Below are 24784 nucleotides of genomic sequence, written 5' to 3'. Positions count from 1 at the left end.
ACCACAACTGTATGCTCATTGGATGCAATTTCGTTGAAATCTTTAATCAGAAAAAAACAAAAACATATTAACATTATTTATAACTGTCCATTTGACAATTTTGTCATAAACATACATTAACACAAAAATGTGTGAATTAACATTAGTTTGGTCAGGACGTGGAGTACAACTTGTCAGATGTTCCAAAACAAGGACAAATAAAAGAATAAACTTGTTTTCTAAAAAATAAAAGCTTCTGCACATCAGCAAAGGAATCAGTGAGGAAGGCTGAGGAGATTAGAGTACCATCTCTCTGCTGTAGCTTTGGAGGCAATCATCAATACAGATGATCGAGTCCGCAGTCCGTTTATGGTTGTTTAAAAAAAACCGAAACAAAACCTCATACATGTCAAAAACAGAGCTGATATATACAGACACCATTGAGGCCCTTTGATTTTTTTTCTTTTTCTTTTTCTTTTAGAGAACAACATTAATCAGAAACATTCCCCATTCCTCTTGGTTCTCAGTTTCGAACAGTAGAAACTGACGTCGTGGACGGCTTCATTCAAAATGTACGTGTATGAACCGAACACTGGTAAACATGCTTCAGTGTCCGAAGACACATATAAAGGTAGGACAGCTCGGTCATCTATGGTTACTCGTGCTGCAAGGAGCCCTGGGGCCCCTGAAGCCTTTGTACAGCTGGGTCTAAATGGTTAAGAAGGCAGCCAAGTCAGTCAGTCAGTCAATTTATAAACACCTAAGCTAAATCTGTTTGACATGCAGCATCTTTTTGCTTGATTGTTGACATGAATTCATTTTTCAATTTTTTTTTTTTTCAATTCATTTTTGCTTCATCTGAGTTAACGTACTTAATGTCAACGTAGCAACACAAGGCAGCCCCAGACCAGAAGCAGGGACCACAATCAGAGGCCTGTTTCAGCCGAGAAAACCTTGGTTGCTGAAACACACTGTGTGGAGCGGGTACGAGTGTGTGTCCTCATATTAGGCCATGGTGAGTTAATCTCTCTGAACACAGCCCTGCTGTCAGTCATCTCCTGAATCAGGCAGAGCTCAGAGGAGTCTGGTGCACTTGGGTTGACGGGGCGGTCCCAAGTTCATTGTTGTATGTCATTTTACGTCGCCATCATATTTACCATCATCAACATCATCTAACGAGAAGTTACAAAAACAGAAGTAGGATCGGAAAATCAAACGAACAGCCAGGTTATATAAATGCCCCGATTTCTCATCAGTATCGCTGGTAGACAACCACAAAGGGTTTTTGTTACACAAAACAGTGGGCAAGGGATAAGAATAGACTTTGCTCGAGCAAACAAATACAGAGAGGAGAGGAGAGGAGAGGAGAGGAGGAAGAGGAGGTGGTGGAGGAGGTGGAGAGAGGAAAAGAGCCTGAAGAAAGTAAAAAGAAAAAAGAAAAAAACATGTAAACGTCTCTCCGGTCTGGGGAGGGAGGGTCGATCCCCCTCAGAAGCTGAGCTGTAGCACTCAACACACCATCGAGCACAAGCCAGAGGCTCACAATCAAGAAATCCACAGTTTGGACAATTTTGCAATCCATAATCCATTGCGTAATCCAGCCTGTTCCCTTTCTAGCCCTGTCAAGGTCCTTTCAGTTCTGGGAGGCGGAGGAGGTGAAGGAGTAGACCTAGATGTGGGTGTTGGTTTTCTGACCGAGTTTGTTAGGCATCTTCCCGGGTGTGTGAGAGCGCGAGTGTACGTTTGATAATGTGTACATTCTGGCATAGTTGTGTGTTCGGGTGTAAACTCGTTGACATCCGTTCATTAATGCATCTCAGAGTTGAGTTTGTCCTGGAAGATGTACAGGTTGTTGGTGGCAGCGATGGCGATGATGTTCTCGTTCGGGTGCCAGGCCGTGTGGAGGATCTTCTTGGTGAAGTCCAGGCTGTCCACACTGATGTCATCCTTCCGGCGTTTTACTCCAGCGGCACAGACCCTCCGCGGCTTCAGCACGGCTCTGGGTTTACTGCTCTCTCGCGACGCCTCCAGGGTCACGTCGCGTTTGGTGTTGCGGTCGAACATGCGGAAGAAGTTGTTGTAGGCTCCGGTCATGATTACACTGGGAGGAGAGCAGAGGAGCGACCCGGTTACTGTCATTCTCATTTCTCTCACATTGTACGGGTAAGTAAAGGACAAACAGGCACAGTTGAATGGATCCAAGCGTTGTGCTCGAGGACATTCACGAGCTGCGATCACATGAACGCTTTCACAAGATTTTAGCTCAACTGTTTACTCGGATTTGACCGTCCGTGGTCGGGTGTTTAAAATGCACCAACACACATAATCGGAACAGCTGTGTGATATGTGCAAAGGCGTCGAATGCGTCGCGTGTTTGACCGGCTCCTAAAAGATAGATATCTATCATCTGTTCGGTAGTCTTACTTGTGATTCTGTCAGGCGGTGCTAAATGCTCAACAATGTTTACACAATGCACAGAGCGCTGTGGCTCATTAAGCTGACACTGCAATTTTTTTTTTATCAGGTATTGGCTCCGGATGAAAAGTTAGAGGATGAACGACGTTATTAGCGTCGACCATCTCAGGATCCTCTGAACCGAATTTAACGGCAATCCAAACAATAGTTGTCGAGATATTGCAGATTGGACAAAAGAGGTGGACCAACTGATCGTGTTTACGTCCCTGGAAGACAATAGTTTCTGTAGCTAATCCACAAACATTCTCTGAACAGTTTAGACTCCTGTAATTCCTGAAAGAACACGATCAAATGCTCATAAAACTGGCAAAGCACCACTGTGGTGAGTATTTAAGTGAACTGATGTTTAAAACATAAACCTATTAACTTTCCTTTGACATTTTATCCTTGAGACACGTTGTTTTCATGAAGTCAGTACAGAGACAAACACGTGCAGACACGTCAGGTACCTGTCCGAGCCGTTCCAGGCACACTCAAACTTATCAAAGATGCAGTCGTTCTCGTAAAGGGAACACAACTTGCTGCGGAGGTAATCATGAACCTGGAAGAAAAAAACACACACACACACACACACACACACACACACACACACACACACACACACACACACAGATTTGAATACAAAAACATGTGTCAATCACGCAGCTGCTTCACTCCTAGATATTGACTCTCGGTGTAAACTATAAATAGAAGAGTGAGCAGAAGACACACGAACACACATACATACAAAGACAAGTTGTAACACAAACCTCCCAGAAGGCAACACTAATAAGATCTAACACTGGCCCTCGGCAATACAAGGGCCAGAATTACATTTTAATCTAAACTCCTTTTCCATAGCACCAAATCCATTAACATCCAGCTCTCTATTATCACACCCACCAAGGGCGCGATAAGAGAGACACACATGAGAACACACACACACACACACACACACACACACACACACACACACACACACACACACATTCACTGACTAATAACTCTTTTCCCTGGTGCTTTCCCTCGACCTGCCTGTGTCAGCACTGTGTCTGCTCGGTGATGCAAGGGGCTGAAATCTACACCTTCTTCCAGCCACTGTGGTCTGCATTAAGCCCCCGCTTTTCACATTCTGCATAAAGTCAGCAGTCAACAGTCGCCTTGCAATCAATAAACGGTCAAGCTGAGGTCGTCTCATGGTTGTACATCAAACCTGGTGACATTTTGGTTTTCCCCTATGGGTCTTTCAGCACAGGGTGAAATGATACAGTGTCAGCTGGAGCTGAATTTACAGTCTTTTTCTTTGTTTTTGTTTTTTTCAGTCCACATGATCTCTGATTTAGAGTACAGAGCCTCATCCCTCATGAATTTGTGCATATTTTTCGAGCTCCAGGAGGGAAATGGAGTGTAAATCAACCAAAAGAGAGCAGTTTAGCACTGAAATCCTTTTTTCTCTCCAGTTTCTCAGTTTCCTCCATCTACTCACATACAGTAGAGAGAGAAAATGTGTGCGCCATCTGGAAATACCTGGTTTATTGCATTCATTGATTACAAAATCTGATCTGATCCTTTAAACACAGACAACCACAGTGAGCTCATGATAATAAGACACAAACAATCAGAATCTTTTGTATCTTTAGTTTCTTTAACATGGTCTCACTGCATCACCCAGCTTCTACCGAGTTTTGCTGCACTGACATGATCCCGTACAATACTTATGATAAATTTGGGAGTTCGTTCTCCCTTTATGTTGGAACAGCACAGCAAAGCAGCCCCAATTCCTGATGCTCTATCTGCAGCACTTTACCAAGTTTGTGATGATGTTTTCGTGTTTTTATGCCGTGCAGCGCTGTTTTTCCCAAACCATTCAACCTTAGTTTCATCAGTCCACAAAACACTGTCCCAGCAGCACTGAGAGTGGCTGTTGGGACAGCTGTTTGAAGAACAGCTGCTTCCTCCGTGGTGTCCCATGACAGACTCGGTGCTCTATGCAGCCATGATCTGCATATGATGTACTCATGAAACAAAGATGTTGACCAGCTCCAATGATTTGTTGATCTGCCTTTAGCTCTTACTCTGGGCGTCTCCTGTTTTTTTTTTTTTTTTTATCTCACTTGTCCCCCTTGTGTTGTACTTGTGGAGTCATCTTAGCCGGGTGGCTGCTTCTAGGATCGGCAGCCACACGACAAAAACATCTCCAATTATAGACAATTTGTGTAACATTTTAGAACTGCTATTATATTATTGCACATCGACAATTCATGTTCTCAAGTCTTCTGAGATCTCTTTTTGAAAGACATTAGGAAAGTTAAAATGTCTGAGTGTTTTTTTTATAAGTTAAAGAAGCTCTAACCCACAACTCCAAACTGGTTTCATTGACTGGACTACAGTGTATTAACTCCTGACTGTAATTAGCTTTTGTTGACGTTCATAGTCTCGCAGTTGACTTTGTCCAACTTTGTAAATGTTTGAATGATATAATAACTATGGACAAGAGCACTACACTAATTCTTGTGTTATGAGTTCATATATATTGAGTTTGTTTATAATTCTAACTTAGATGAAGATCTGAACGCATTTTAAGACAAATATATAAATGAAAGCAGACACTTTCAAAGGCTTTACTTTCTTTTTTTTGCCACTGTATAATGCAACCTCTGCTATCCCTCTCCCTCATCTGATCATTTACTCCCCTCAGTTTTCTCTCCTCCTCTCATCACACCATCCTCACACTCCCTCGCCCCTCTTCTCCCTCCTTCCCCCTCTTCCTCCCTCTCTGTGCTGCATTGCAGATCTAGGTGTCAGCCGCTGTGTAAGGTATCCCTCCTTCCCGCTTTACTTTATGAGTGGAGGCTCGGCAGCCTATAAATAGCTCCGGTGCGTCTCAGCCTCCCATTCCTGGCTGCCTCAGAGGCCCTCACACGTCAGGCGCACACACATACACAAACACACGTGTACAACCCACACGCCAGCGGCAGGAATACCAAACACATATTGAAGAAAGGAGTTAAGGAATACTTCTACTGCCCATAAATGCATAAACAGAAGCTGCTGTGGCCTAATGTAAACACTCAGAAGTGACACAAGAGACATATTGAGCGTGTACAGTATGTGTGAAAGCATGGGCAAATAGAAAAAAAAAAGGCTTTTTACTCAGCTGAGCACTTTGTGTTGTATGAGTACATTTTCAAGAGCATGTTAAGCCCCTGGAGTGTCAACCCCTCTTATATAGCGTACTGCTAATTTACTGTTCGTATTTGTCTCACGCATTTGTCTTCAGAGCACACAGATCGAGAGATTGCAGTTCAAAGTTAGAAACTTTGGCCAGAGTGAGGATCTCTGATGATTCTGCACTGATGAGGAAAAGTCAAGTCCTCTGGCCTGTAATCAATTCAATTATCCTTAAAAGGTTTTGGAAAAACCTAATCATCAATAAGTACTGTGATTGTAAGAGGCAACTTTCTGCCCATGATTCATTTCTGACTCCAGTTATGCATATTTTCCAGGATGACAAAGCCCTCTTTCAGTAAAGGGACAGTTTGTCACCTCGCAGTTCAGACAAAACTACAGTGATTCCAGTCAGAAATACTTTAAAAAAAAAAACACGCATTTAAAAAAAAAAAAAAGGATCTAATGAATAGTTTGATTTAGTAGCAGAAGCTCTGCTAAGAGTCTTAGTAAGGGATTGGGCCACCACGAGCCAAAAGAACTGGTTCAGTACTGAATGGATTCTCTAACTCTGCTAGAGGGAAGTACACAGAGAAAAAATACTTTCCCCCATCTAGTGTTTTAATGATGTGGTGAAGACTAACACATATCAGACCAAAGATGCTCAGTTAGGTTGAGATCTGGTGACTGGAAAAGCCATTGCATATTCCATTCACAGTGATCAAATCATTCAATAATCACTTGTGTTTTGTAAAGAAAGATTTGCATTTGTTGTGTTTTTCCAAAGATACAAAAAAAAACTTAAGCGGGACTTTGGAACACGGTTGCATGTGGTGTTAGCATCAGGATACCAGCAGAGTAATAACGCCAACTAAATATGGTTAAATGCAGCATACAGACTGTAGTTGTAGAAAACTGATGATCAATAACAATATATTAGCGGATCTGCAATGATCCCTGCCTCTGGGAGATGAGTAGATCAAAGGGAAATATTTTAATGTCTGCTCAACTACTATTCAGTTCACTTTGCTGAGATTTGCTCCTTGCCAGGGGAAAATCTCATCACAGTAGCTTGTATGAAAGAAAATATTCATGGTGGCATCTCTATTTATTCAACACTGCCTCATGTTAGTCACACATGGTCGGTCACACACCTGGTATGTCTCCAGGGGCTTGCTCTCCATGTTGAGGTCCCAGACTTTGGCTGTCAGGTAGTCTCTGGTGAGCAGGTAGCGACCACTGTGGCTGAACTTGACGTCTGACACAGAGGAGATGATCTCGGAGAAGAAGGAGCGAGCGCTGGGGTCTTCGGGCTCCTCGAACACTGGAGAGGGTGGGGGAGATAAGGGGGAGAGAGGAGGAGAGGAGGGTGAGTGCTGGTAATCTAGATGCGAGGCAGAAACACAGATGTGTGCGTGTCGTATGCTGATGGTATGTGTTTCTTTGTCTCGTGTACAGACAAAAAGAAAAAGGTTTAGATGAGACTTTAGCCTCATAAACTAAATGCATACATATACATGCAGATGAGTTTTGTATATTTATGTACAGCTGTTGCTGTCTGAATACTTCCGTGCATAAACATCAGCAAATTTCAAAGAGATGAATTCAAATTCTTAGTAAAAACTGAATCTATCAAACAAAAATGAAAGCGGCCTGTTGAGCACAGCTTGTGAAGGAACACTGTACTAGTGACTCATGGTCAGAGCTGTAAATCAAACGGAAAACATTTCAACAGGAACAAAAAGTAGGGGGGAAAAAAAGTTTGGAAACCATCAATATTAAATAAAAAATAAAAAAAAACTGGTACCATAAATTGAATCATGGCCCCTGAAGGACAGCAGATTTATGAAGAAACCAGCCCTGTTCTATATTAATCAAAGAGTGGACTTGAGGGGGAAAGAAGCATTATTACACAGAGCGAAGGAGTTCTAAAAGAGATATATCGTGTTCCCACGTTGTGAGGAAATCAAATGTCTTACACTTTAGGTTTTGGATAATTCAATGAGTAAATAAGAGTACCTGAGATTTTGCGGGCTTGATTTCAGTCTCTACAAATGAAACACACAATATGTCCAAACAGTCCTGCTCTCAATTACAAAACTACACATAAATGGAGCAAACTAACAATTGATGTACTGTGATGGATTAGGTATGTTAAACACGTCTCTGCAAAGTGATTTTCACACAAGTTATCAACCAGATTAAAACTAAGACTCTACAGCCATGCCAGAAGCTCTGTGAGGTTGTTACTGGGCACTGTGTTGCTTTCAGCAAAATGCTAACATCATGATGCTAACATGGTCAGAATGACAATGTCAATATACCAATGTTTAGCGGGCACAATGTTGATCATTCTAGTTATCCTGTTAGCACTTAGTGGTTAGAAGTAAAAATGCAGTAGAGATGAGCCTGATGGGAATGTAGCTTTCCAATCCAAAGTATTGGAAAAACTGAAATTTGAACCTGATGCCGGTTCTGAATGAGAAGTTTGGGGATCACCAAAGTGATTACAATTTACCCTGAAGGGGGGGATGGATGTGCGTAACAAATTTCATGGCAATCCATCCAGGAGTTGTCAATACATTTCACTCAGAACCACAAATGTGAACCTCATGGAGGCGCTCGAGGAAAAATCAGGGGATCACCAAACATATTAGGATTCATCCTCTGGGAAACATGAATGTTCCACTCTGTAGTTTTTGAGATACTTCAGTCTGGATAGATTAATTGGTTGGTGATTAAAAACATATTGGTAAAAGGTAAAGGAAAACCTTAAGAGTATGCTTTGAAAATTGTTACGCAGAACAATTTTGAGTTTCTCTGATAAAGCATGCAAAACCACCAGAAACGGACATTCTGACCCTGTGGGTGAAAAAAAAAAAAAAAGAAAAAAAAAAAAAGTAAGTGGATGTTTTTATCCTGTCTCACAGCAGGTTTACTCACATTTGGAGTGTTTGTCGCACAGTGCTGCTTCTCTCATGTCACAGAGGCGCAGGGTGCCTTTGCTGCTGCTATAGACGAACAAGTTACAGTGGTGTGGGTGAAACTCAGCCGCTGTGATCACCTCTGTCAGATCTTCCATGTTGGCTGGTTTGATATCCACAATGTCTGATAGAGAGTATCATCGCTCAGGGAAACAACAAAGAGTCAGCTTCTGAGGCTGGCGTTATATATTTCACCCTGAACTCTTTTATCTTTCATGACTGCCACCATACCGTGTACAGCATAATGCACATATTCATTCACTTATTCATGTATTCATCCTTTCATCAATATTAATCAGTAACTGACTTAATGATAAACTAATTAAACTGTGAATTAAAATGTAAGCCATGTGGACGCCCATGCAGGCCCATAACCCACATACAAATAAAAATGATGTGTATGGAAATGTATCCACAGCCAACACAATGTAAATAATTTACAGCAGGAATAAAGTTAACCAATATTAATATATCTTAGGAGGATTGTTGGGAAGAAAGTAATTCCATATTCAGATAAATTGTAATTTTATAAATCCTGTCTGGGTCAGGGATGCGACTGCTCTGTGTCCCATTGAGCTGGATTAGGACTCCGAAAGGGGCTGAAATATTTATGCAGCCTCTGAATTATTCATTAAGATACATTTTCACTTCTCAAGAATAATATTCCCCTCCCCCAAAACTGTGTGTCTTTGTGCATTTTTTTCATACAACAAAGTGGGATTTGCAAGGTAGGAGTTTGTTCCGTGTGTGGGCAGGAATTGATTATAGAGCATCTACGTGTTAATGTATGCATTCATTATCTGTGTCCTTGTGCGTTAATAAATCTATCCCTGCCGTTATATGTGGTTGAGCATGTGTGTTCAGGCTCACACCTACATGACTGCATATGTAGGCGTTTGTCTTCCTCTCCCCTGATTTGCATGTTCACTACGACCCAAAAAGGATACTGAAGCTGCGGTCGGTGATGTCCAGATGCCAGAGGTTAATCCGCAGGTCATCGGCTGACATGTAGGTCTCATAGTCAGAGTTGACGGAGATGGAGTTGACGTGGTAGGTGTGTGCATTGGCAAATACTCGCCGAGGGCTCACCTCCACCATCAGATCCATGGGCTTCAACACTGGCACCTGGTAAAGAAGCAAAGAGAGGGAAATGTAATAAACTCCCTTATAGCTGATTAGGAGAAGAAAGATTGTCATGATGGAGAACAGAATAAATTGAAATGATTTTATTGTACCATAAATTAATATTTAATGCATTACTTCCTTTGGCATCAATAATAGAGCACAGCTAGAACCCAACCTTACGTGCTTGATAGCAAGAAGAAGAGCAAATTAAATACTTGACTTTAAGCTGATTTGGCTTCATTGTGTAAATTCTTTGTCAATACAAGTTTCCATTTTGATGCACAGTTTACAGCCTATGTATGTCCTTCTTTGCATTCAACACAGTGGTAACACCACCACACACATTCTCAGACCTCTTACTGTACAAGCACATACACACACAAACACACAGTGAGTTACTGAGCAACAGATTGCTGAGATTTCACTGCTAATGTAAACACTGATGCCGTGACAAATTTAGATCTAGTGCAGATGTTGTGTTGCTGCTCTGTGCGGCTGGAAATGGAGGATTTCACTTCCCCCACACACTCAGGCACTCGCATGTATCTTGTGCCAGTGACCCATTTTTGCACATGCAAACACATCTGTACCCACTGACCCAGTTTCATTGCCAAACCTGCGCGTTAGATAAAGAAGGATAGCTATAGAAAGACAGAGACAGTTAGACAGATATAAAGATGGCAAATTACCTGTAGGGAGGTGACTGTTGAGATGTCTTTGATGCGACCCTCCTCATCCTTTAGGTTGTAACCCTCTGGCCGTTTGTCTCTTTCACTCACCTTCCACAACTTAATGGTCTTATCTGGGCAAAAGACAGAGCCATTAACTAATCAGATATGAACCGACATAATGTTAAAGTGTTACTATTAAATGAAAGGTGCTTATTGAGAAGCTTTAAGGTTCGGGTTTTATCTGAGGATCGCAGACTAGATGTGATTAAAAATATCAGAGTAGACTAAATATACTGAAGATTTCCACCCAAAATTTCATCAAAGCTAAAAGTCTGAAATCTTAAAATAAACTGCAGTGGTATTTTTGGCAAAAAGACGCACACAGCTCTTGAATTCAACATAAATGACAGAACAAACAAGATAATCCACCATACTTCAAACCATCAGGTTTACAAAGACAGCTCAGACTCTTTGTATTCTCCTGAAAAATGACACCAAGTGTCTCAGCAGTGTCATCACCGAACTGCTGAAGCAGGTCTTACATTGTTCATACCTTCAATTATAAATAATGTACTACTTAAAGAAATCTATATCAGGGCTTTCAGGGTAAATCTATAGATTTTCCTATATAGTCATAAACTCAGAATATAAACTGTACAATGGGGCCTGTCTGCCGAGCAAGACAAGCTCATCATTATGCACAACAGAGATGTGATGTGAGGCAAGCAGCAACTCTTCTCGATGAAAACACAGCGGAAAATCTTCTTCTGATTTATGAAACTCATATAAATTACGCCATGCAGCTCACAAGCACAAATACGCTTTAGAGAACACACTGCAGTTCAATCGGTAATTGTGCTTCAATTGTACGGCTGAAATGAACAGCCTCTACAGATAAAGAACACTTAGGTGAATTTGGAAATAAAACAAAACACTTTTGCATTCACCTAATATCATTTGCATCATACCCTTACAAGGAGTCAGTCGAGTCTGATGCTGTTGATTGTGTTCTAAAACTTGAGGTACATCTCTAGCAACACAGCAACGCAATACAAATACAGCAGGACCAGTAATTCCAGGAGGTTCTCAATTACGCCGTTTGGAGAGCTTTGGAGATCCGATCAGTCACGTTTTAATAAAAGGTATGGCCTGGTACTGTTCGGGTAGAAAGGGCTAAGCGAGAAACAACAATATCTCATGTGTGAGTTCAAATAATGCCTTTCATAATCATTCCAACAGCTTCCAGGTTCCTCTGAGATGTATATATAAGTGTGGGTCTCTCACCATTGGTGGAGAGGAGGAATTGTGCAGCATTCTGCTGAGGCAGCCATCGGATCTTATTGATCTTCTCCTCAATCTCCAGACTCTTAAGGTAGTCGAATTCGGGCTCATGGCTCTGAAAGGTGCTGTAGACATTGTACTCTCCCTGGGAGAATGGCTCAGTCTTGCCCTGTGGAAAGAAAAGGAGGAAATTAAAGAAAAGGTCGTGTGGACAAAAGCGTGCACTTGCTAATGTATGATGTATGATCACGGTGCAACGTAACATTCGGGACCTGATTCAGTCACCTTAATCTTGATCATGTAAAGAAGCACCATGGCATGGACTCTGCACAGCTATAACGATACACTCTCTGACACAGCAGGGGCATCAACTATTTATCAACCAATATAGAGCGTAGCTGGAGGGGAACAGAGTGCATTCATCACTGCTCGCACAGCTGGAATGAAAAATGTTATATTGGAGTTTGAGTCTTAAGTGTGTGAACGTTAGCGTGTGTGTGTGTGTGTGTGTGTGTGTGTGTGTGTGTGTGTGTGTGTGTGTGTGTGTGTGTGTGTGTGTGTGTGTGTGTGTGTGTGTGTGTGTGTGTGTGTGTGCGTGTGTCTACTATACCTCAGGTTCCCTCTGAAAGATGACCACACGGCCCCCTTTATCCCCTGTAGCCAGGAGCTCTCCTGTGTGGTTAAACTCGACAGTGGAGATGATATCAGCTGGAGAGAGTGAGACATGAAGCCAAAGATGGAGACAGCAAGAGAGAGAAAGAGGAAGAGGAGAGAGGAAGAGGAGAGAGGAAGAGGAGAGAGGTAGTATTACAGGAGAAATGGGAGGGAAAGAGCGAGAGAGCTGCCATTAGCTAAATGACCGCACATCATCATTCATCTGCCTAACGTTTACCCGACTGATGTATTCAACCAAGCAAACAGTCAATGCATTAACATGTAAAGTGAAAAAACATTATGCAAATTAATATGTGGAATAAAACAATATTTGATCACTAACGCAAAAATTATGCATTTGTGGGTGAGCTTTAAGAGACAATTCACATTAAGGAGAAGATATTATCCCAGCAAAACATAGACAAAAATCCCCCCCCCCCCCACCCCCCCCCCACACACACAGCTGTTTCACAGTAGGCCCAGGTGTGATCTGAGCTCCATTATGACACAGTGACGCACAGGATTAGTGTCAGTTAAGTTCACCTTGTGCAGAGATAAATATGAACTCTATAATCTTTGTAGTGCCTGAGTGTATGCGTTTTTGATCAGATATCATTATTGTTCTGTCCACCCATGTCTACATCAATAGTACCCAAAGACACACTCCAAATCACAACACTAATATAGGGAGAAGGCACGTTATTAACCACTTAGCATTTACTATACAGACTCAGTGCTTTCGGTCGTCCTTCCTACGTGACACAATACACTAAGTGTGAAATACAAGCACTCAGTAGTGGCGTCTAACAAAGGGCACATTAATGTTACAGCCGAGGCCTGAATCTAGTTTAACATCGCCTGTAATATGTCCTTCTGTCTACTTATCCTCCTTTCAGGTCCCCTTTGTGCTGCAGACTGAAGATTTACTTTTAAGTATGTATTTGGAAACAAAGCCGCTCTAGAGGCAAAAAAAATATCAGCGGTTAAACCTGTTTCATAACGATTACAGACACAGATTCAATTAAAAAAAAAAAGGACGTGGTGGAGAAGGATGGAGCTAACCTGGTATGGAGCCATAACAAGTAATCTCAGGTTATCTCACCGTCCCATGTTCAAACTAACTCTTCTGGCTAAACTGATGTGCTGACTCTCCATGATCATGAATGCCATAGTTGTGAATGAATACATTTTAAAACTATGATCAACATGTGTGTATTCCATTTAGTCTGACATTTCCGCTTCATTGGTTATCCTTCTATATTCAGGCTTCTCAGTCACCCTAAACCTGATTCATTGGTACAAAACAAGTAAACAGTTCCGGTCTGTTTAGTGACAGAAGTGAACTGGATGTTCGGCTCAGTTGCGAAGTTTCAAATCTGTGGCTGTGTTAAAGACAGACAGTTGGTGGTGATGCTGATCACCGTGGTGATGACTGGATAAACTTCAAAATGGTCATAATTAGCCACAGTTACGACAAATGCAGATTGTCAAGCTTTCTTTGTCACATTCTATCCACATGTTGCTTCAGGCTTCAGTTCAGCACCTCAGCTGCTGGTGTACGGGGCAGATGTCAGTTGTTGCTTTAAAGACTGACAAAATCAGTTCAATACTAATGAAGTGTGTTTAAAGAATAGTTCTATCTGAAAGTAGAAAAGAAAAAAAAGAAAGGTAATTGGGTTTCTGGAGTCTTGCAATCAATCCAAGAGGTCAGACAACCATTAGAAACTAAGTTACTGCATTTGGACAACAAATAGTTCCAGTATGTTTTGTTGATTAGAAAGCTGCAGAGGTGCTGGAAGGCTGTTTTTTAAACTTTAGATCAAGCCAGGTCGGCTGTTTCTCCCCGTTTCCTATGTTTTTACAAAGCTAAGGTTAGTTATTGTTGGCTGTAGCTACATACTGTATTTAGCTCACAGATGATCTTCTCACTTAACTTTTACAACAAATTTTAAGAAGTGGAACCTTTCCTTGTTGAAACGTGTTATGTTCTGTGTTTCCACACTTTGTGGTTGAACAACTACGCTGGGTTAGAACAACATCGACTTCCACTTTATAAGCCACTGGAGCGACATTTTCTCAAAAAAAAAAAAAAAAATGTTAACACTTGAAATGTCTTCGGATCGAAGGAATCTAAAAGCATTGTAGATCAAATTGTCTGCATGTAACTTTTGAAACTAAAGAAAATAAAAGGCATAAAAGCAAGGCAATTTCTGAGTTGATAAAGCAATGCTACCTGAAAAACAAACCTACCTAATTGTCAAAAACCTGTAGTGCCTCAGTATTTCCCTTATGAGTGGAAAAAAACAGCTGTACAACAATGGATGAGTATTAACAAAGTACATTTTGAGTGACCAAGCGCAAGTTCTGCCTCAGACATTTTTGTGTAACAGAAGCTCAAATCTGCTTCTGGCCTACCAAACAGTCAAATAATATCTTCGGAAAAAAATATCATGGATAAGCTTCAACAATCCACTGGTTCCGGTTTATTTAGAAAATAGCCTGGTCCTCAATAACCTTTAGCTGTAACAAAAATAGAGTGAGGAGAGTGTATTTATTGAGAGTCAGAGTGATTCAAAGCTGTGGCCTTGTCTATTTTGTGGTGGCCTTGAGAGAGAGGTTTTATGATGAGGGGAGGTAGGGACTGCTCTTCAATCTCCACACCAACACAATCTCATTCACTCTGCTCCTCACACACTCTCTGCATCACTGGATACATCTTTCTCGATTTCTACCGTCTTTCCGGGCGTTTTTACACTGTTTCCAGATCTCAAACGCGGAAGTACCTTCTTTATTACTCAGAGCCAATTTCGTTCCTCTGTTTCATTCACTCGATCCTTTTCTCCCCACGTGTTCTTTTGTCATCGCTCATCTCTTGTTCCCCAGTTTCACTCTCTCAGTTTCTCCTTGCTTGTCTATCCACATTGAGCTCTCTTCCTCTCTCATCCCTCCCCCACGGCACTCTGCCGCCTGCTCGTACGTTAGCGTCTACATAGTGCTGGTGATGCTGGTGGTGGAAGAATGGGAGTAGGGGTTGCCACGGTAACGAGCAGAGCCAACCAGTAGCGGTGGTACTCGTAGCGGTTAGCCGTATATGGAAGTCTGGTGAAGGAGGAAGTGGGATTCATCAATCCAATTCTCGCAGGAAGAAGAAGCACAGTAAAATAATTATGCTGTTACAGTTTTGTCCACTAACAAATGTTACTAAATTATGACCAGGATATGGAGCAGACATTATGGCCCTGATTGAGGATATGCAGATAATTAACGCATGCACACAGGTCAGGGCACTCATATAAACACAGGCCCCTATGCATGCAGCCAAACTCACATCCACACACCAAGGAGCTCCAAATGCAAATTATGGAATAGCAAATGGCACATGATGCACATTAAATGTTGATGTTCTGTGTGTAAGTGACTGTCTGACTCTGAACACTTACAGACAACTGTGTCTCCAGTCAAGTCAAATAGAGAAAAAGAGCTAAGCTGAGCAAAACCACACGAGCGTCGCACAATATAGCTGCATAAAATATGGAGCACACACTCCCCTGTCTCATCCTCTGTCTCTTCTCAACCTCCACCCCCTTTATCTTTGTGATCCTCCATTTCCCTCTCGTGCACACACACAAAACTCAGACCCATCTGTCTCTTTCGCTCTCTTTATTAGAGAACACTACAGAAAAATATCGCTCCAAGAATACAAACAGCCAGTGCAGAAACAGGCACCGTCTTGACCGCTGTGGTTCCCCTCCAAGAGGCTCTGTTGTCCAATGAAATGACGTGTATGTGCCTGCGTGGCTGTTAAGATTGTCAAGCTGGAAGTCATTGTTTTATGGACTGGATGTTTGTGCGCAACACTATAGCAAGCTAGCTGTGTCTGTCTCCCACAGACAGACCATTAGCATCAGCAGGCTTGTCTGACTCATTGCCACACTGCAAGAGCTGAGGGAACACACTGTGACTGCATGTGCAGGCGCCCACACATACAGTACACATTAATACAAAACAACTCAAACATGAATGAACCCTGTGACACATGAAAAGAAAATGCGCATGAGTTACAATCACCAAATACACAAGCACTCAAAGACACGATCAAGTACTAATTGTAATTAAATCAAGTATTTTATTTTGCAAAAATGCTCAAAAACATGTTTCTGGTTACAGATTCCAAAATTTGAGATTTTATTATATTTCTGTGTTTTATATCATTGTAAAAGGAATACGAAAATTTTGGAATGCTTGAACAAAACATTGCTTTTTCATAATTTTCTGGCATTTAATAGACTACACCGCTAGTAACAAACATAACTCACAGACATAACTGAAGTGATAACTCAATTAATCTAATTATCAATCAGACAATTAATCTGCAATTATTCCGAAAATTGACTTGATGATCGACATTTTTCAAACAGAAATGCTAAACGTTCCCTTTAATGCAGCGTTTCAATTAGAAGAATTTGCTGCCTTTTATTCTGAAGTGGGGTTTGAATGACTGGTGGGGAAAAAAAAAAAAAAAAGCTATTCGAATCTGTCCACATTTTCAGCTGCAGTTCAGATTTTCAATTATTTATGCTAAAATCTGAAAGAATGATTGAGAAAATGAGGAGAGGAGAGGAGAGGAGAGGAGAGGAGAGGAGATTTATGAGATAGATGAGGGTGGAGCGGTGGGGGGGGAGAGGGGGTCCTCATTTTCTTGTTAAGGTCTCTATAGGGACAGAGAGGGGAGCAGACGTCCAACAGTCCCAATTATAGATATCTTAGGTCTGGGTAAACACGGACCATTAAAGCCGAGCCAAAAGCACACACTCCTTAAAAGCGAAGACAAGCCACCACTCAGCAGGAGATGTATGTGTGAGTGTGTGTGTGTTGGCAAGTGTGTGTGTGCATGCTGTAGCTCAGGCACCCTGCATTTCCTGTGTACGTGTGCACAAGTGTGTGTACTCAATTACCCTGTCGAGAAATAAACGGGTTGGAGGGAGAGGAGGGAACGAAGGAGCTGACGGGAGAGAGACTGCCGCAGGGAGACGTTAAATTGATCCCTGTCCTGCAGTTTTGGAGTTATCTGGAAAAAAAACAAAAAAACTGGTGCATGTGTTTGTGTTCGAGGTGCACATGTGTGTCGAGGAGCAATTTAAACCCAGCACAGCAGGGATTCTGCTATTTCTCCAAACACACGTTGGCACAATGGAGCAGAGCCGGTGTGAGCCTAATGGTTATAGACACAAACAATTAGAATCTCAAACCAAGCCAGCTTCAGCGTGTGTGGATTACACCTGTAATCCTGCTCCACCTAGCTGCAGCAACACCTTCTGACTGCATGAATTTTCAAAGCTGCATTGCGAGATTAATTTTTGCCGAAAAAATTATTTGTTTCTCCGGCAGATTTGTGAGACCGTACCAAAACAAAAAACAAAAAAGATTAGGAGTTTAGCTAGTTTAAACCCAATTTAAACCCAGCGATATTGAAAACTCAGATTATGACTCGATGCCTCATAAATGCTGAAATGTAATATGTTTCTTGCTGTCCTTCTTCTATGTCGGTTAACATCTACCTGCATGTGTAGAGCTGACACAATTAGTCAGGTCATACAACCCCGTTTCTGAAAAAGTTGTGAAAGACGCTGCGTAAAATGCAAATAAAAACAGAATGCAATGATTTGCAAATCACATAAACCCATATTTAATCGCAATAAACCAAAGACAACCTATCAAATGTTGAAACAGAAAATGTTATTGTTTTATGAAAAATATGTGCTTTATTTAATTTGATGCCAGCAATGTCTAAAAATAGTTGGGACAGGGCCAACAAAAGACTGGAAAAGTTGTGTAAAGAAAAAAAAAAACACCTGGTCGAATATCTCACAACTAATTAGGTTACCTGGCAACAGATCAGTAACGTGACTGGGTATAAAAAGAGTCTTTCAGAGTGGCTCCGCCAGAATAATGTTCCTCAACGTAAAATTACAAAGAATTTGTGGATTTCATCATCTACGGTTCATAATATCATTAAAAGATTCAGAGAATCATGGACACTGCATCCATCTAAGACAATAATAGGACAACTTTTCACTTCCAAAACTCTTCAGTTCCCAAACATTTACACAGTGTTATAAAAAGAAGAATGCAACAAAGTGGTAAACATGCCCCTGTCACAACTTTTTTAAGACGTGTTGCTGGCATCAAATTCAAAATAAGCATATATTTTTTTATAAAACAATACAATTTCTCAGTTTCAACATTTGATATGTTGTCTTTAGTCTATCTGCAATAAAATATTGGTTTATTGGATTTGCAAATCATTGCATTTTGTTTTTATTTACATTTTATACAGCGTCCCAATGTTTTGGGGAATTGGGGTAATAAATTCATTATTTGAGTAAGTATTTTTTGGCACAGAATGAAAATAAATGACTGATTCCACCTTTTTCTGATTTCTTTCGTTTTTCAAAATCGCAAACTACTATTTGTCAGACAAAACAAACAGTTCTCCGAGACATTGGTTATTTTTCACTGTTTTCAGACATTTTATAGACCACACAATTAACCAATACATTGAGAAAATAAGTGGCAGTTGAATTGAGAATAGAAAACATCCTTAGTCGTATCCCTGTGTGTGTAGATATTTAAACAGACATATCAATACTGTATCTGTTTAAAAGTTTACAGACCTGTGAATGCTTGTATGAATGGATGTGTGTGTGTCTTCCTCAATATTAAATAGAAGTAGAAGTAAGACAGCTTTGCTTTGAAGGAGACGAGGAGTCATCTGGTTAAACTATTTAAAGAAAGTAATCACATGCACATTCACACACTCACATAACTCATCCTGAGGCAGGCAGACTGAGGCAAAAATAAAGAGGCAAGTGCAAAAATAGAGAAACATGAAAAATATGAGGCAGACAGACAGAAACAAAGGGATGTTTCAGATATTTATAACACTCAGACCCATGTGGGAATTCACCTGACTCAAACTACACACACACACACACACTTTTACATGCAACCACTTCCACACAGGTGCACACGCATAAACTCTCACACCTCACACTGGGGTCATGTGGCGCAGTTGCGTGACATAGATATGACCTTCGGGATAGAAGAGGATAGAGCACACACCTTCAGTGTAAGAGGCAAACGGCTCAGGCTCCAGAGAAAGGGTAGTGATGTCGGAGCACAGGACCTGGATGGGACTCAACATCCTGGGGGAGGACTCCGGGGTGGAGAGGGGTGGACAGGATGGGCGGAGCTCTTCAGGCTATAGCCAGGAGCAGCCCTGCAAGAGGAGCAAGGGTGGACGGAAGGGAGGAGGGAAGGAGGACCAGGCAAGGAGAGGAAGGGGGTAGGGTTAAGGGTAGGGACTGAGTTACTACATCACCACATTCGGCCATGAGTACTCACCAAAGAAAATCTACTGGTGGTCTATCCATAATCATATTGTATCTATGTCACATGAAATATTCAGATGTGGGGTTTGGTGGGAAGGCTAGAAAGACATGAAGGATGAACAGAGACAGACACCTAATGGGACAGAGTCTTACTATGTCTTGCTTGGTCTCATTTTATGAAATGAAGTTTTGCAGGTGATCATAATTGTCCTCACTGCATGTCACAGGGAGGACAACAAGGCAAGAAGTGTGGATTACTCTTTCACATTTTCCCGTTATCAATTAATATTAATTATATATATATATATATACATATTTGCAGGTCACTCCAATTTGGGGCTTTAGTGTTTTCACTTTCTGTTCTAACTCCTCGCTACACTAAAGATTTGCTCAATCCCTTTGGTTTATGAAACATTTCCAAAGCCAGAGGGATCCTGTTAAAAACACACCAGTTTTTACTCAACAACATTAACATTAAACACTCTTGTATATGGTACAGAATAATAATGTGGTTGATATGTGTGCATTATTTATGAAATGTAATGCTTCGTGAATAATTTACTCACAAAACTCTCAAAATAATCTCAAAATTTAGACTTCGTTATTATTTCCCCCTCCATCCTTGAACCCAATGCCACCCCAGCAGGAGGTGAGGGTGGAGCAGAGGGAGATATTTTGGAAGGTGAAAGAAGAGAAAGGAGGGGAGTAAGAGATGGAGGGACGGAAGGAGGGAGGGGAGGGAGGGAGGGACAGTAAGGTAGAGGGAGGTTAAGCATCCCTCCCCTGTAGGAGTTAAAGGGCAGGGGAATCCCCCCCAAGGACGATCTGCAAACACACTGGCATGTATGCACGCGCACACATATGCACACACAAAACACCTGCAGACACACACACACACACACACACACACACACACACACACATACACCAGACACAAACGTGAGCAAACAAAAAGATGCACATCGTTTCCTCGAAGACACAAACATGAATATGAATGCAACACAGGCGAACACAAAAAAAAAGGAACAAAAATGGAAACACACAGGAGATAACAAAACACACCCAAGCATAAAATCCCATGTACCATCTCCCTGTCTGTCTCTACCACCCTCTGTCGTTCTCACACTCATACAGAAGCACATTGTGTTTGAGCAGCCTTTAGAGCACTATTGGATAATTGTTTGGCAGATGCGCCACTTCAGCACCGGGCAATGCTGTGAGTTGCATTAGAGGAGCGAGTGGGGAAAGAAGGAGGGGAGGAGGGGAGGAGGGGAGGAGGGGGGGCAGTGGGGGATGGAAACGGGGGATGGGGTGAGCAAGGCGGAAAGGTGGAGGGGGTTGGAGGGAGATAGGAGATAGGAGAAGAAGCAGGTAATGAAATATTTTGTATATTTGTGACAGAAAATAGCATTTGTTGGTCATCGGGGGACTTCCTGCGAGATGGATTTTTTTTTTAGCATGATTCGTCAACATTCATGCTGGTCAATGTGCTGCAGCTCTTTTCGGTAGTGTTTAGTGGCATGTCCACCTTGGTGTGAGCTCATCAGCAATTCACCCTGAACAATGTCTGCGTCTGCCTGAGATGTGTGGAATAATTAATACTGCCATCATCGGTGGGTGGAGATGACCTGTCAATCACACTGGCCAAGCATGAAAAGCAGAATGTTTATCATCACTGACTGTTTCTATGGCAATAATGGATGGGTGGTGACGGATGTTACGGCTGATTTTTTGCCACTCACTCATCAAAATATCTTTTCTGTAAAGGACAAAGACACGTAGTGCTCACGGAATCACCGCAGGTATAAGAGGGAACTGAAAATCACATTCGTACACAGACAAACAAAGGCAAACAGAGATAGTCTTCAGTAGTGCGTTGAATGCACACACAAGCACGATCAACAGGCAGCACTACAACTCTCCCCTGACTATAGCATGTGATCCTGCGTGTGGAAATGATGTTACAGCACAGACGCAGGAAGCGTAATTCCCTTTCCACGGTGATATGCGGATCACAAATGAGCTTGCAACTCGTTCATGACCCTTAAATGATAATCCGCTGTTCTGGTCTGAGAGGCTTGGCGAACAATGAGCTGAGCGCAAGAAACAGACACACAAGGCAGGAGGGCGGACAGGGAAGCCAGTGTGCAGGTAAGATTAGTGGAGTTATTGTGATTAGCAGAACGTGGTTATCCGGGGTTATAATCCGTCTGTTTTATGAAACAAACCAAAGAAATTCAGCGGCTCGCACGGTTTGTGTGCTGCCGGGTTTTTTCAATATTCCCCCGCCTGAGATCTGATACGCTATGAATTCCATTTGACACCTGTTATATGGAAGAGGTGGGGAACAACGGAGAGAACGTGTGTCTGTCATGATATGAGAGATTACACACACAGCAGTAAGTACAAAAGAATGTGGTGGAAATTTCGAACTTGTTTTTCTGGAAAACTCTACATAGTCTACAGGAAAAAAAATATATTTTCCCGCCTGACACAAACCGAGACAAACTCACATTTGAGCACAGGCCAGATCAATGCTTCCCCACGGTGTAAGAAAATAGCTGCGTTACACAAGGTAAGAAAGTGGTTACGAAAGCACAAACAAAATAGCAGAAATGAAAAGAGCAGGGCACGGAAATGGAAATAGTATGAGAGGAGGGATGGAAGAGAGGAAAACTTTCCTAAAATGGATTAATTTGGCAGAGAAGAAATGTTTTGCTCCCTAGTTGTTGTTGTTCTGTCTGCGGCTCTGTTTGAACATATAGCTTACAGAAGATTAGAGAGCCATCCTGAGCTTGTTTTGTCAGACAGAAAAGCTGACGCTGACGCACACACACACACACACACACACACACACACACACACACACACACACACACACTCCAAAAGTTGGAAACATAGACACACACTCGTATTGGGAAACACTTAAACACATACTCAAGACACGTACAGCTTCCTCTGTCGTCCCCTTACCTTCAGTCACATAGTTGTGGTCAGGGAGGAAGCCGCGGTGGTTGAGCGTCGGGGTGGCGTCAGTGTCTTCGCCCATCAGCGGGGCTGGGAGGAGCGCCCGTGTTGGTGGGGCAGCGTGGTGGTGGCAGATTGGTGGAAGAGGGGGTGGTGGGGATGCCGGCCAGCACAGCACCCATACTGCTGCTCGCCGACGCCTCCTCAGCACAGGGGCGCACAGACGGGCATCCTATCCTTAAAAGAGGATGAGGGGCTGGTAGAGAGGAAGTGGGGCAGTCCCGAAGGAGGGATGGGTGCGTCTAGGAGCCCACACAACCGCTTCTGGCAAATGCAAACCTGCAGAAGGAGGATTATTTGAAAACAGTTCAAAAACTACAACGGGTGAGCTCAATTTGTGCCTCACAAGAGCACACATCACTCGTGAGGCAAGAAAAATCAAGCGCACCTCATGTCCACCCCGCAGTTGCCGAGTCCAGGTGCGGCCAAACCAATTCTACTCTCTCACAAACACACGCAGCACACAGCACACTGTGCTCTCACAAATGGGTAAAGTCACTGCTTGTCCATGGATGCTCCAAGAGAAGAAGAGGAGATGAGGAGGAGGAGGAGGAGGAGGAGAGTGGGGGGAGGGGAGAGAGGGATGAGCGGAGCCCCTGGTCGGTTTATCTGCTGCAGTGCTGCTGCTTCTGCAGTGAACTCACACACATGGACACACGTAAACAGCGGGACAAACACACACACACACACACACACAGACACACAGACACACACTCACCTACTAGCTCGGCAGCTTGCGGGTCAGGTACTCCTCAGTGGATTCTCCATGAATAACGTATCTGCTGCTCAGCGGGTAACTGTCTCTCCGGTTTCCCGGCTGTTCCAGTCTGAGGAGGAAAATCCTACCGGCCCTGCGTTCTGCTGCAGTCTGTGCTCTGGCGTATGTATGAAAGGCAGAGTGAGAGGTAGAGAGAGGGGGAGGGAGAGTGAGAGGGGATCTGTCCTGCTGCGCTGGTACGTGTGCGTGATGCATCAGGGAAGGCCCCGCCCACTGTTTGGTGCAGCCAATCATCACAGGCGCGAGTTCTGCCTGACCACTGACTGCAGGTGATTAAATATGATGAAGAAACAGAGAGGATGAAGCAGTGGGTGGTAGAGCGGAAGTGGCTGAGTGTCTGATAAGGTTGTGATTAATGGGAGAGAGAGCAGAGAGCCGGGTAGAGAACGTGAAACGGACTGTTTCACTTGACAGTGTTGAATATGAACCACGGTACAGTGACGACTAGAGGTTTCACCTGGAGACACAATTCAGTTAGCACAGGGACAACTAACATCACTGACACACAGATATTAAAATACAGCACTTCTTCATCCTAGAAGGCAAGGCTTGTTATAGTTCAATTACTAGTTTACAAACTTAGCAAGGTATTGTTCTACAATTTTCTGTCATTCCACTTTTGTGATATTCACTTTCTTGCTTCGAGTTAGATGAGAAGATGAACACCAAACTTAAAACCAAGGGGTCCAAGGGTAATAAATGTTGTTAACCGGGACATCTAAAAGTCAATAATCATCATGTGATATTTTTCTGGGTTATATCAATTGTGATTATATGGCAGATTATGTTTCGTTTGGTCATCACCAAGAGGCCAACAGTCAAGTAGCAGAGACTCCACGCTGTCATAATAAAATAGGTTGGAAAATATCCCCCATAACACCACATGATCAGTTTTTATACTGATTAAACAAACAAGATATAATGTGTAATTTACTGCACTTCAGAGGTTCTGTTAGATGAACTTTGAGAGAGCTTGGCGAGCTGTTCCCACGTTTCCAGTCTTTAAACTTAGCTGTCTTCAGGCTCCGCTTCATATTTAACACACAATTAGAAAAGTAGAATTGATCCTTCCCCACAAGAAAGTAGTAAAAAGTACCCAAAGAAAATCTATGTAAATCTTTGTTTGGTCTATGTCATGCATAACAGTGGAGCACATTTTATTGCTTTGAACTGGGGGTCAGCAAGACCATAAAATTTGCTTTTGATCCAATACCAAGTAATATCAGGGCCAGAATCACGGATATCAACAACGATACCATGTAAAGAGCCATG

At 42.4% G+C, this 24784-nt stretch overlaps 1 protein-coding gene across 5 annotated transcripts; it reads right to left on the bottom strand.

The window, feature by feature from the left end:
- Positions 1 to 23: 23 nt before the first annotated feature.
- Positions 24 to 23662, bottom strand: LOC138211137 (serine/threonine-protein phosphatase 2A 55 kDa regulatory subunit B gamma isoform). 5 transcript variants are annotated; one of them, XM_069170788.1, is made up of 11 exons: positions 22681 to 22711; positions 20274 to 20328; positions 19439 to 19595; positions 12273 to 12370; positions 11666 to 11831; positions 10400 to 10512; positions 9533 to 9710; positions 8545 to 8709; positions 6756 to 6925; positions 2904 to 2995; positions 24 to 2080 (listed from the first exon to the last, which is right to left on the bottom strand). In XM_069170788.1, exons 3-11 carry the CDS (start codon positions 19518 to 19520, stop codon positions 1786 to 1788), a joined length of 1359 nt encoding a protein of 452 aa, XP_069026889.1. In that variant the 5' UTR covers positions 19521 to 19595; positions 20274 to 20328; positions 22681 to 22711; the 3' UTR covers positions 24 to 1785. The 5 variants fall into 5 exon arrangements, with proteins under 5 accessions (XP_069026889.1, XP_069026890.1, XP_069026891.1 ...); XM_069170789.1 differs by lacking the exons at positions 19439 to 19595; positions 20274 to 20328 and adding an exon at positions 23453 to 23662 and having other exon boundaries at positions 22681 to 23013; XM_069170790.1 differs by lacking the exons at positions 19439 to 19595; positions 20274 to 20328 and adding an exon at positions 23457 to 23662 and having other exon boundaries at positions 22681 to 23013.
- Between the last annotated feature and the right edge of the window lie 1122 nt (positions 23663 to 24784).

This window comes from Embiotoca jacksoni, unplaced genomic scaffold, assembly GCF_022577435.1.
Source record: "Embiotoca jacksoni isolate LCO1_2020_lvr unplaced genomic scaffold, fEmbJac1.0.p SCAF_5, whole genome shotgun sequence".
Taxonomy (NCBI): domain Eukaryota; kingdom Metazoa; phylum Chordata; class Actinopteri; family Embiotocidae; genus Embiotoca; species Embiotoca jacksoni.
Note: the sequence above shows the minus strand (reverse complement) of the source record. Positions and strands in the feature narration are given on the sequence as shown.

Bases quoted from the DNA above. Each gene is read 5' to 3' on its own strand.
- LOC138211137 (XM_069170787.1), bottom strand. From the start codon at position 19,520: ATGTTGAGTCCCATCCAGGTCCTGTGCTCCGACATCACTACCCTTTCT. The intron at 9,711-10,399 runs GTAATTTGCCAT...CTTCTTTACCAG, and splicing joins CAACAGTCACCTCCCTACAG to GTGCCAGTGTTGAAGCCCAT. The intron at 6,926-8,544 runs GTGAGTAAACCT...CACCCTCTCCAG, and splicing joins GTGCGACAAACACTCCAAAT to TGTTCGAGGAGCCCGAAGAC.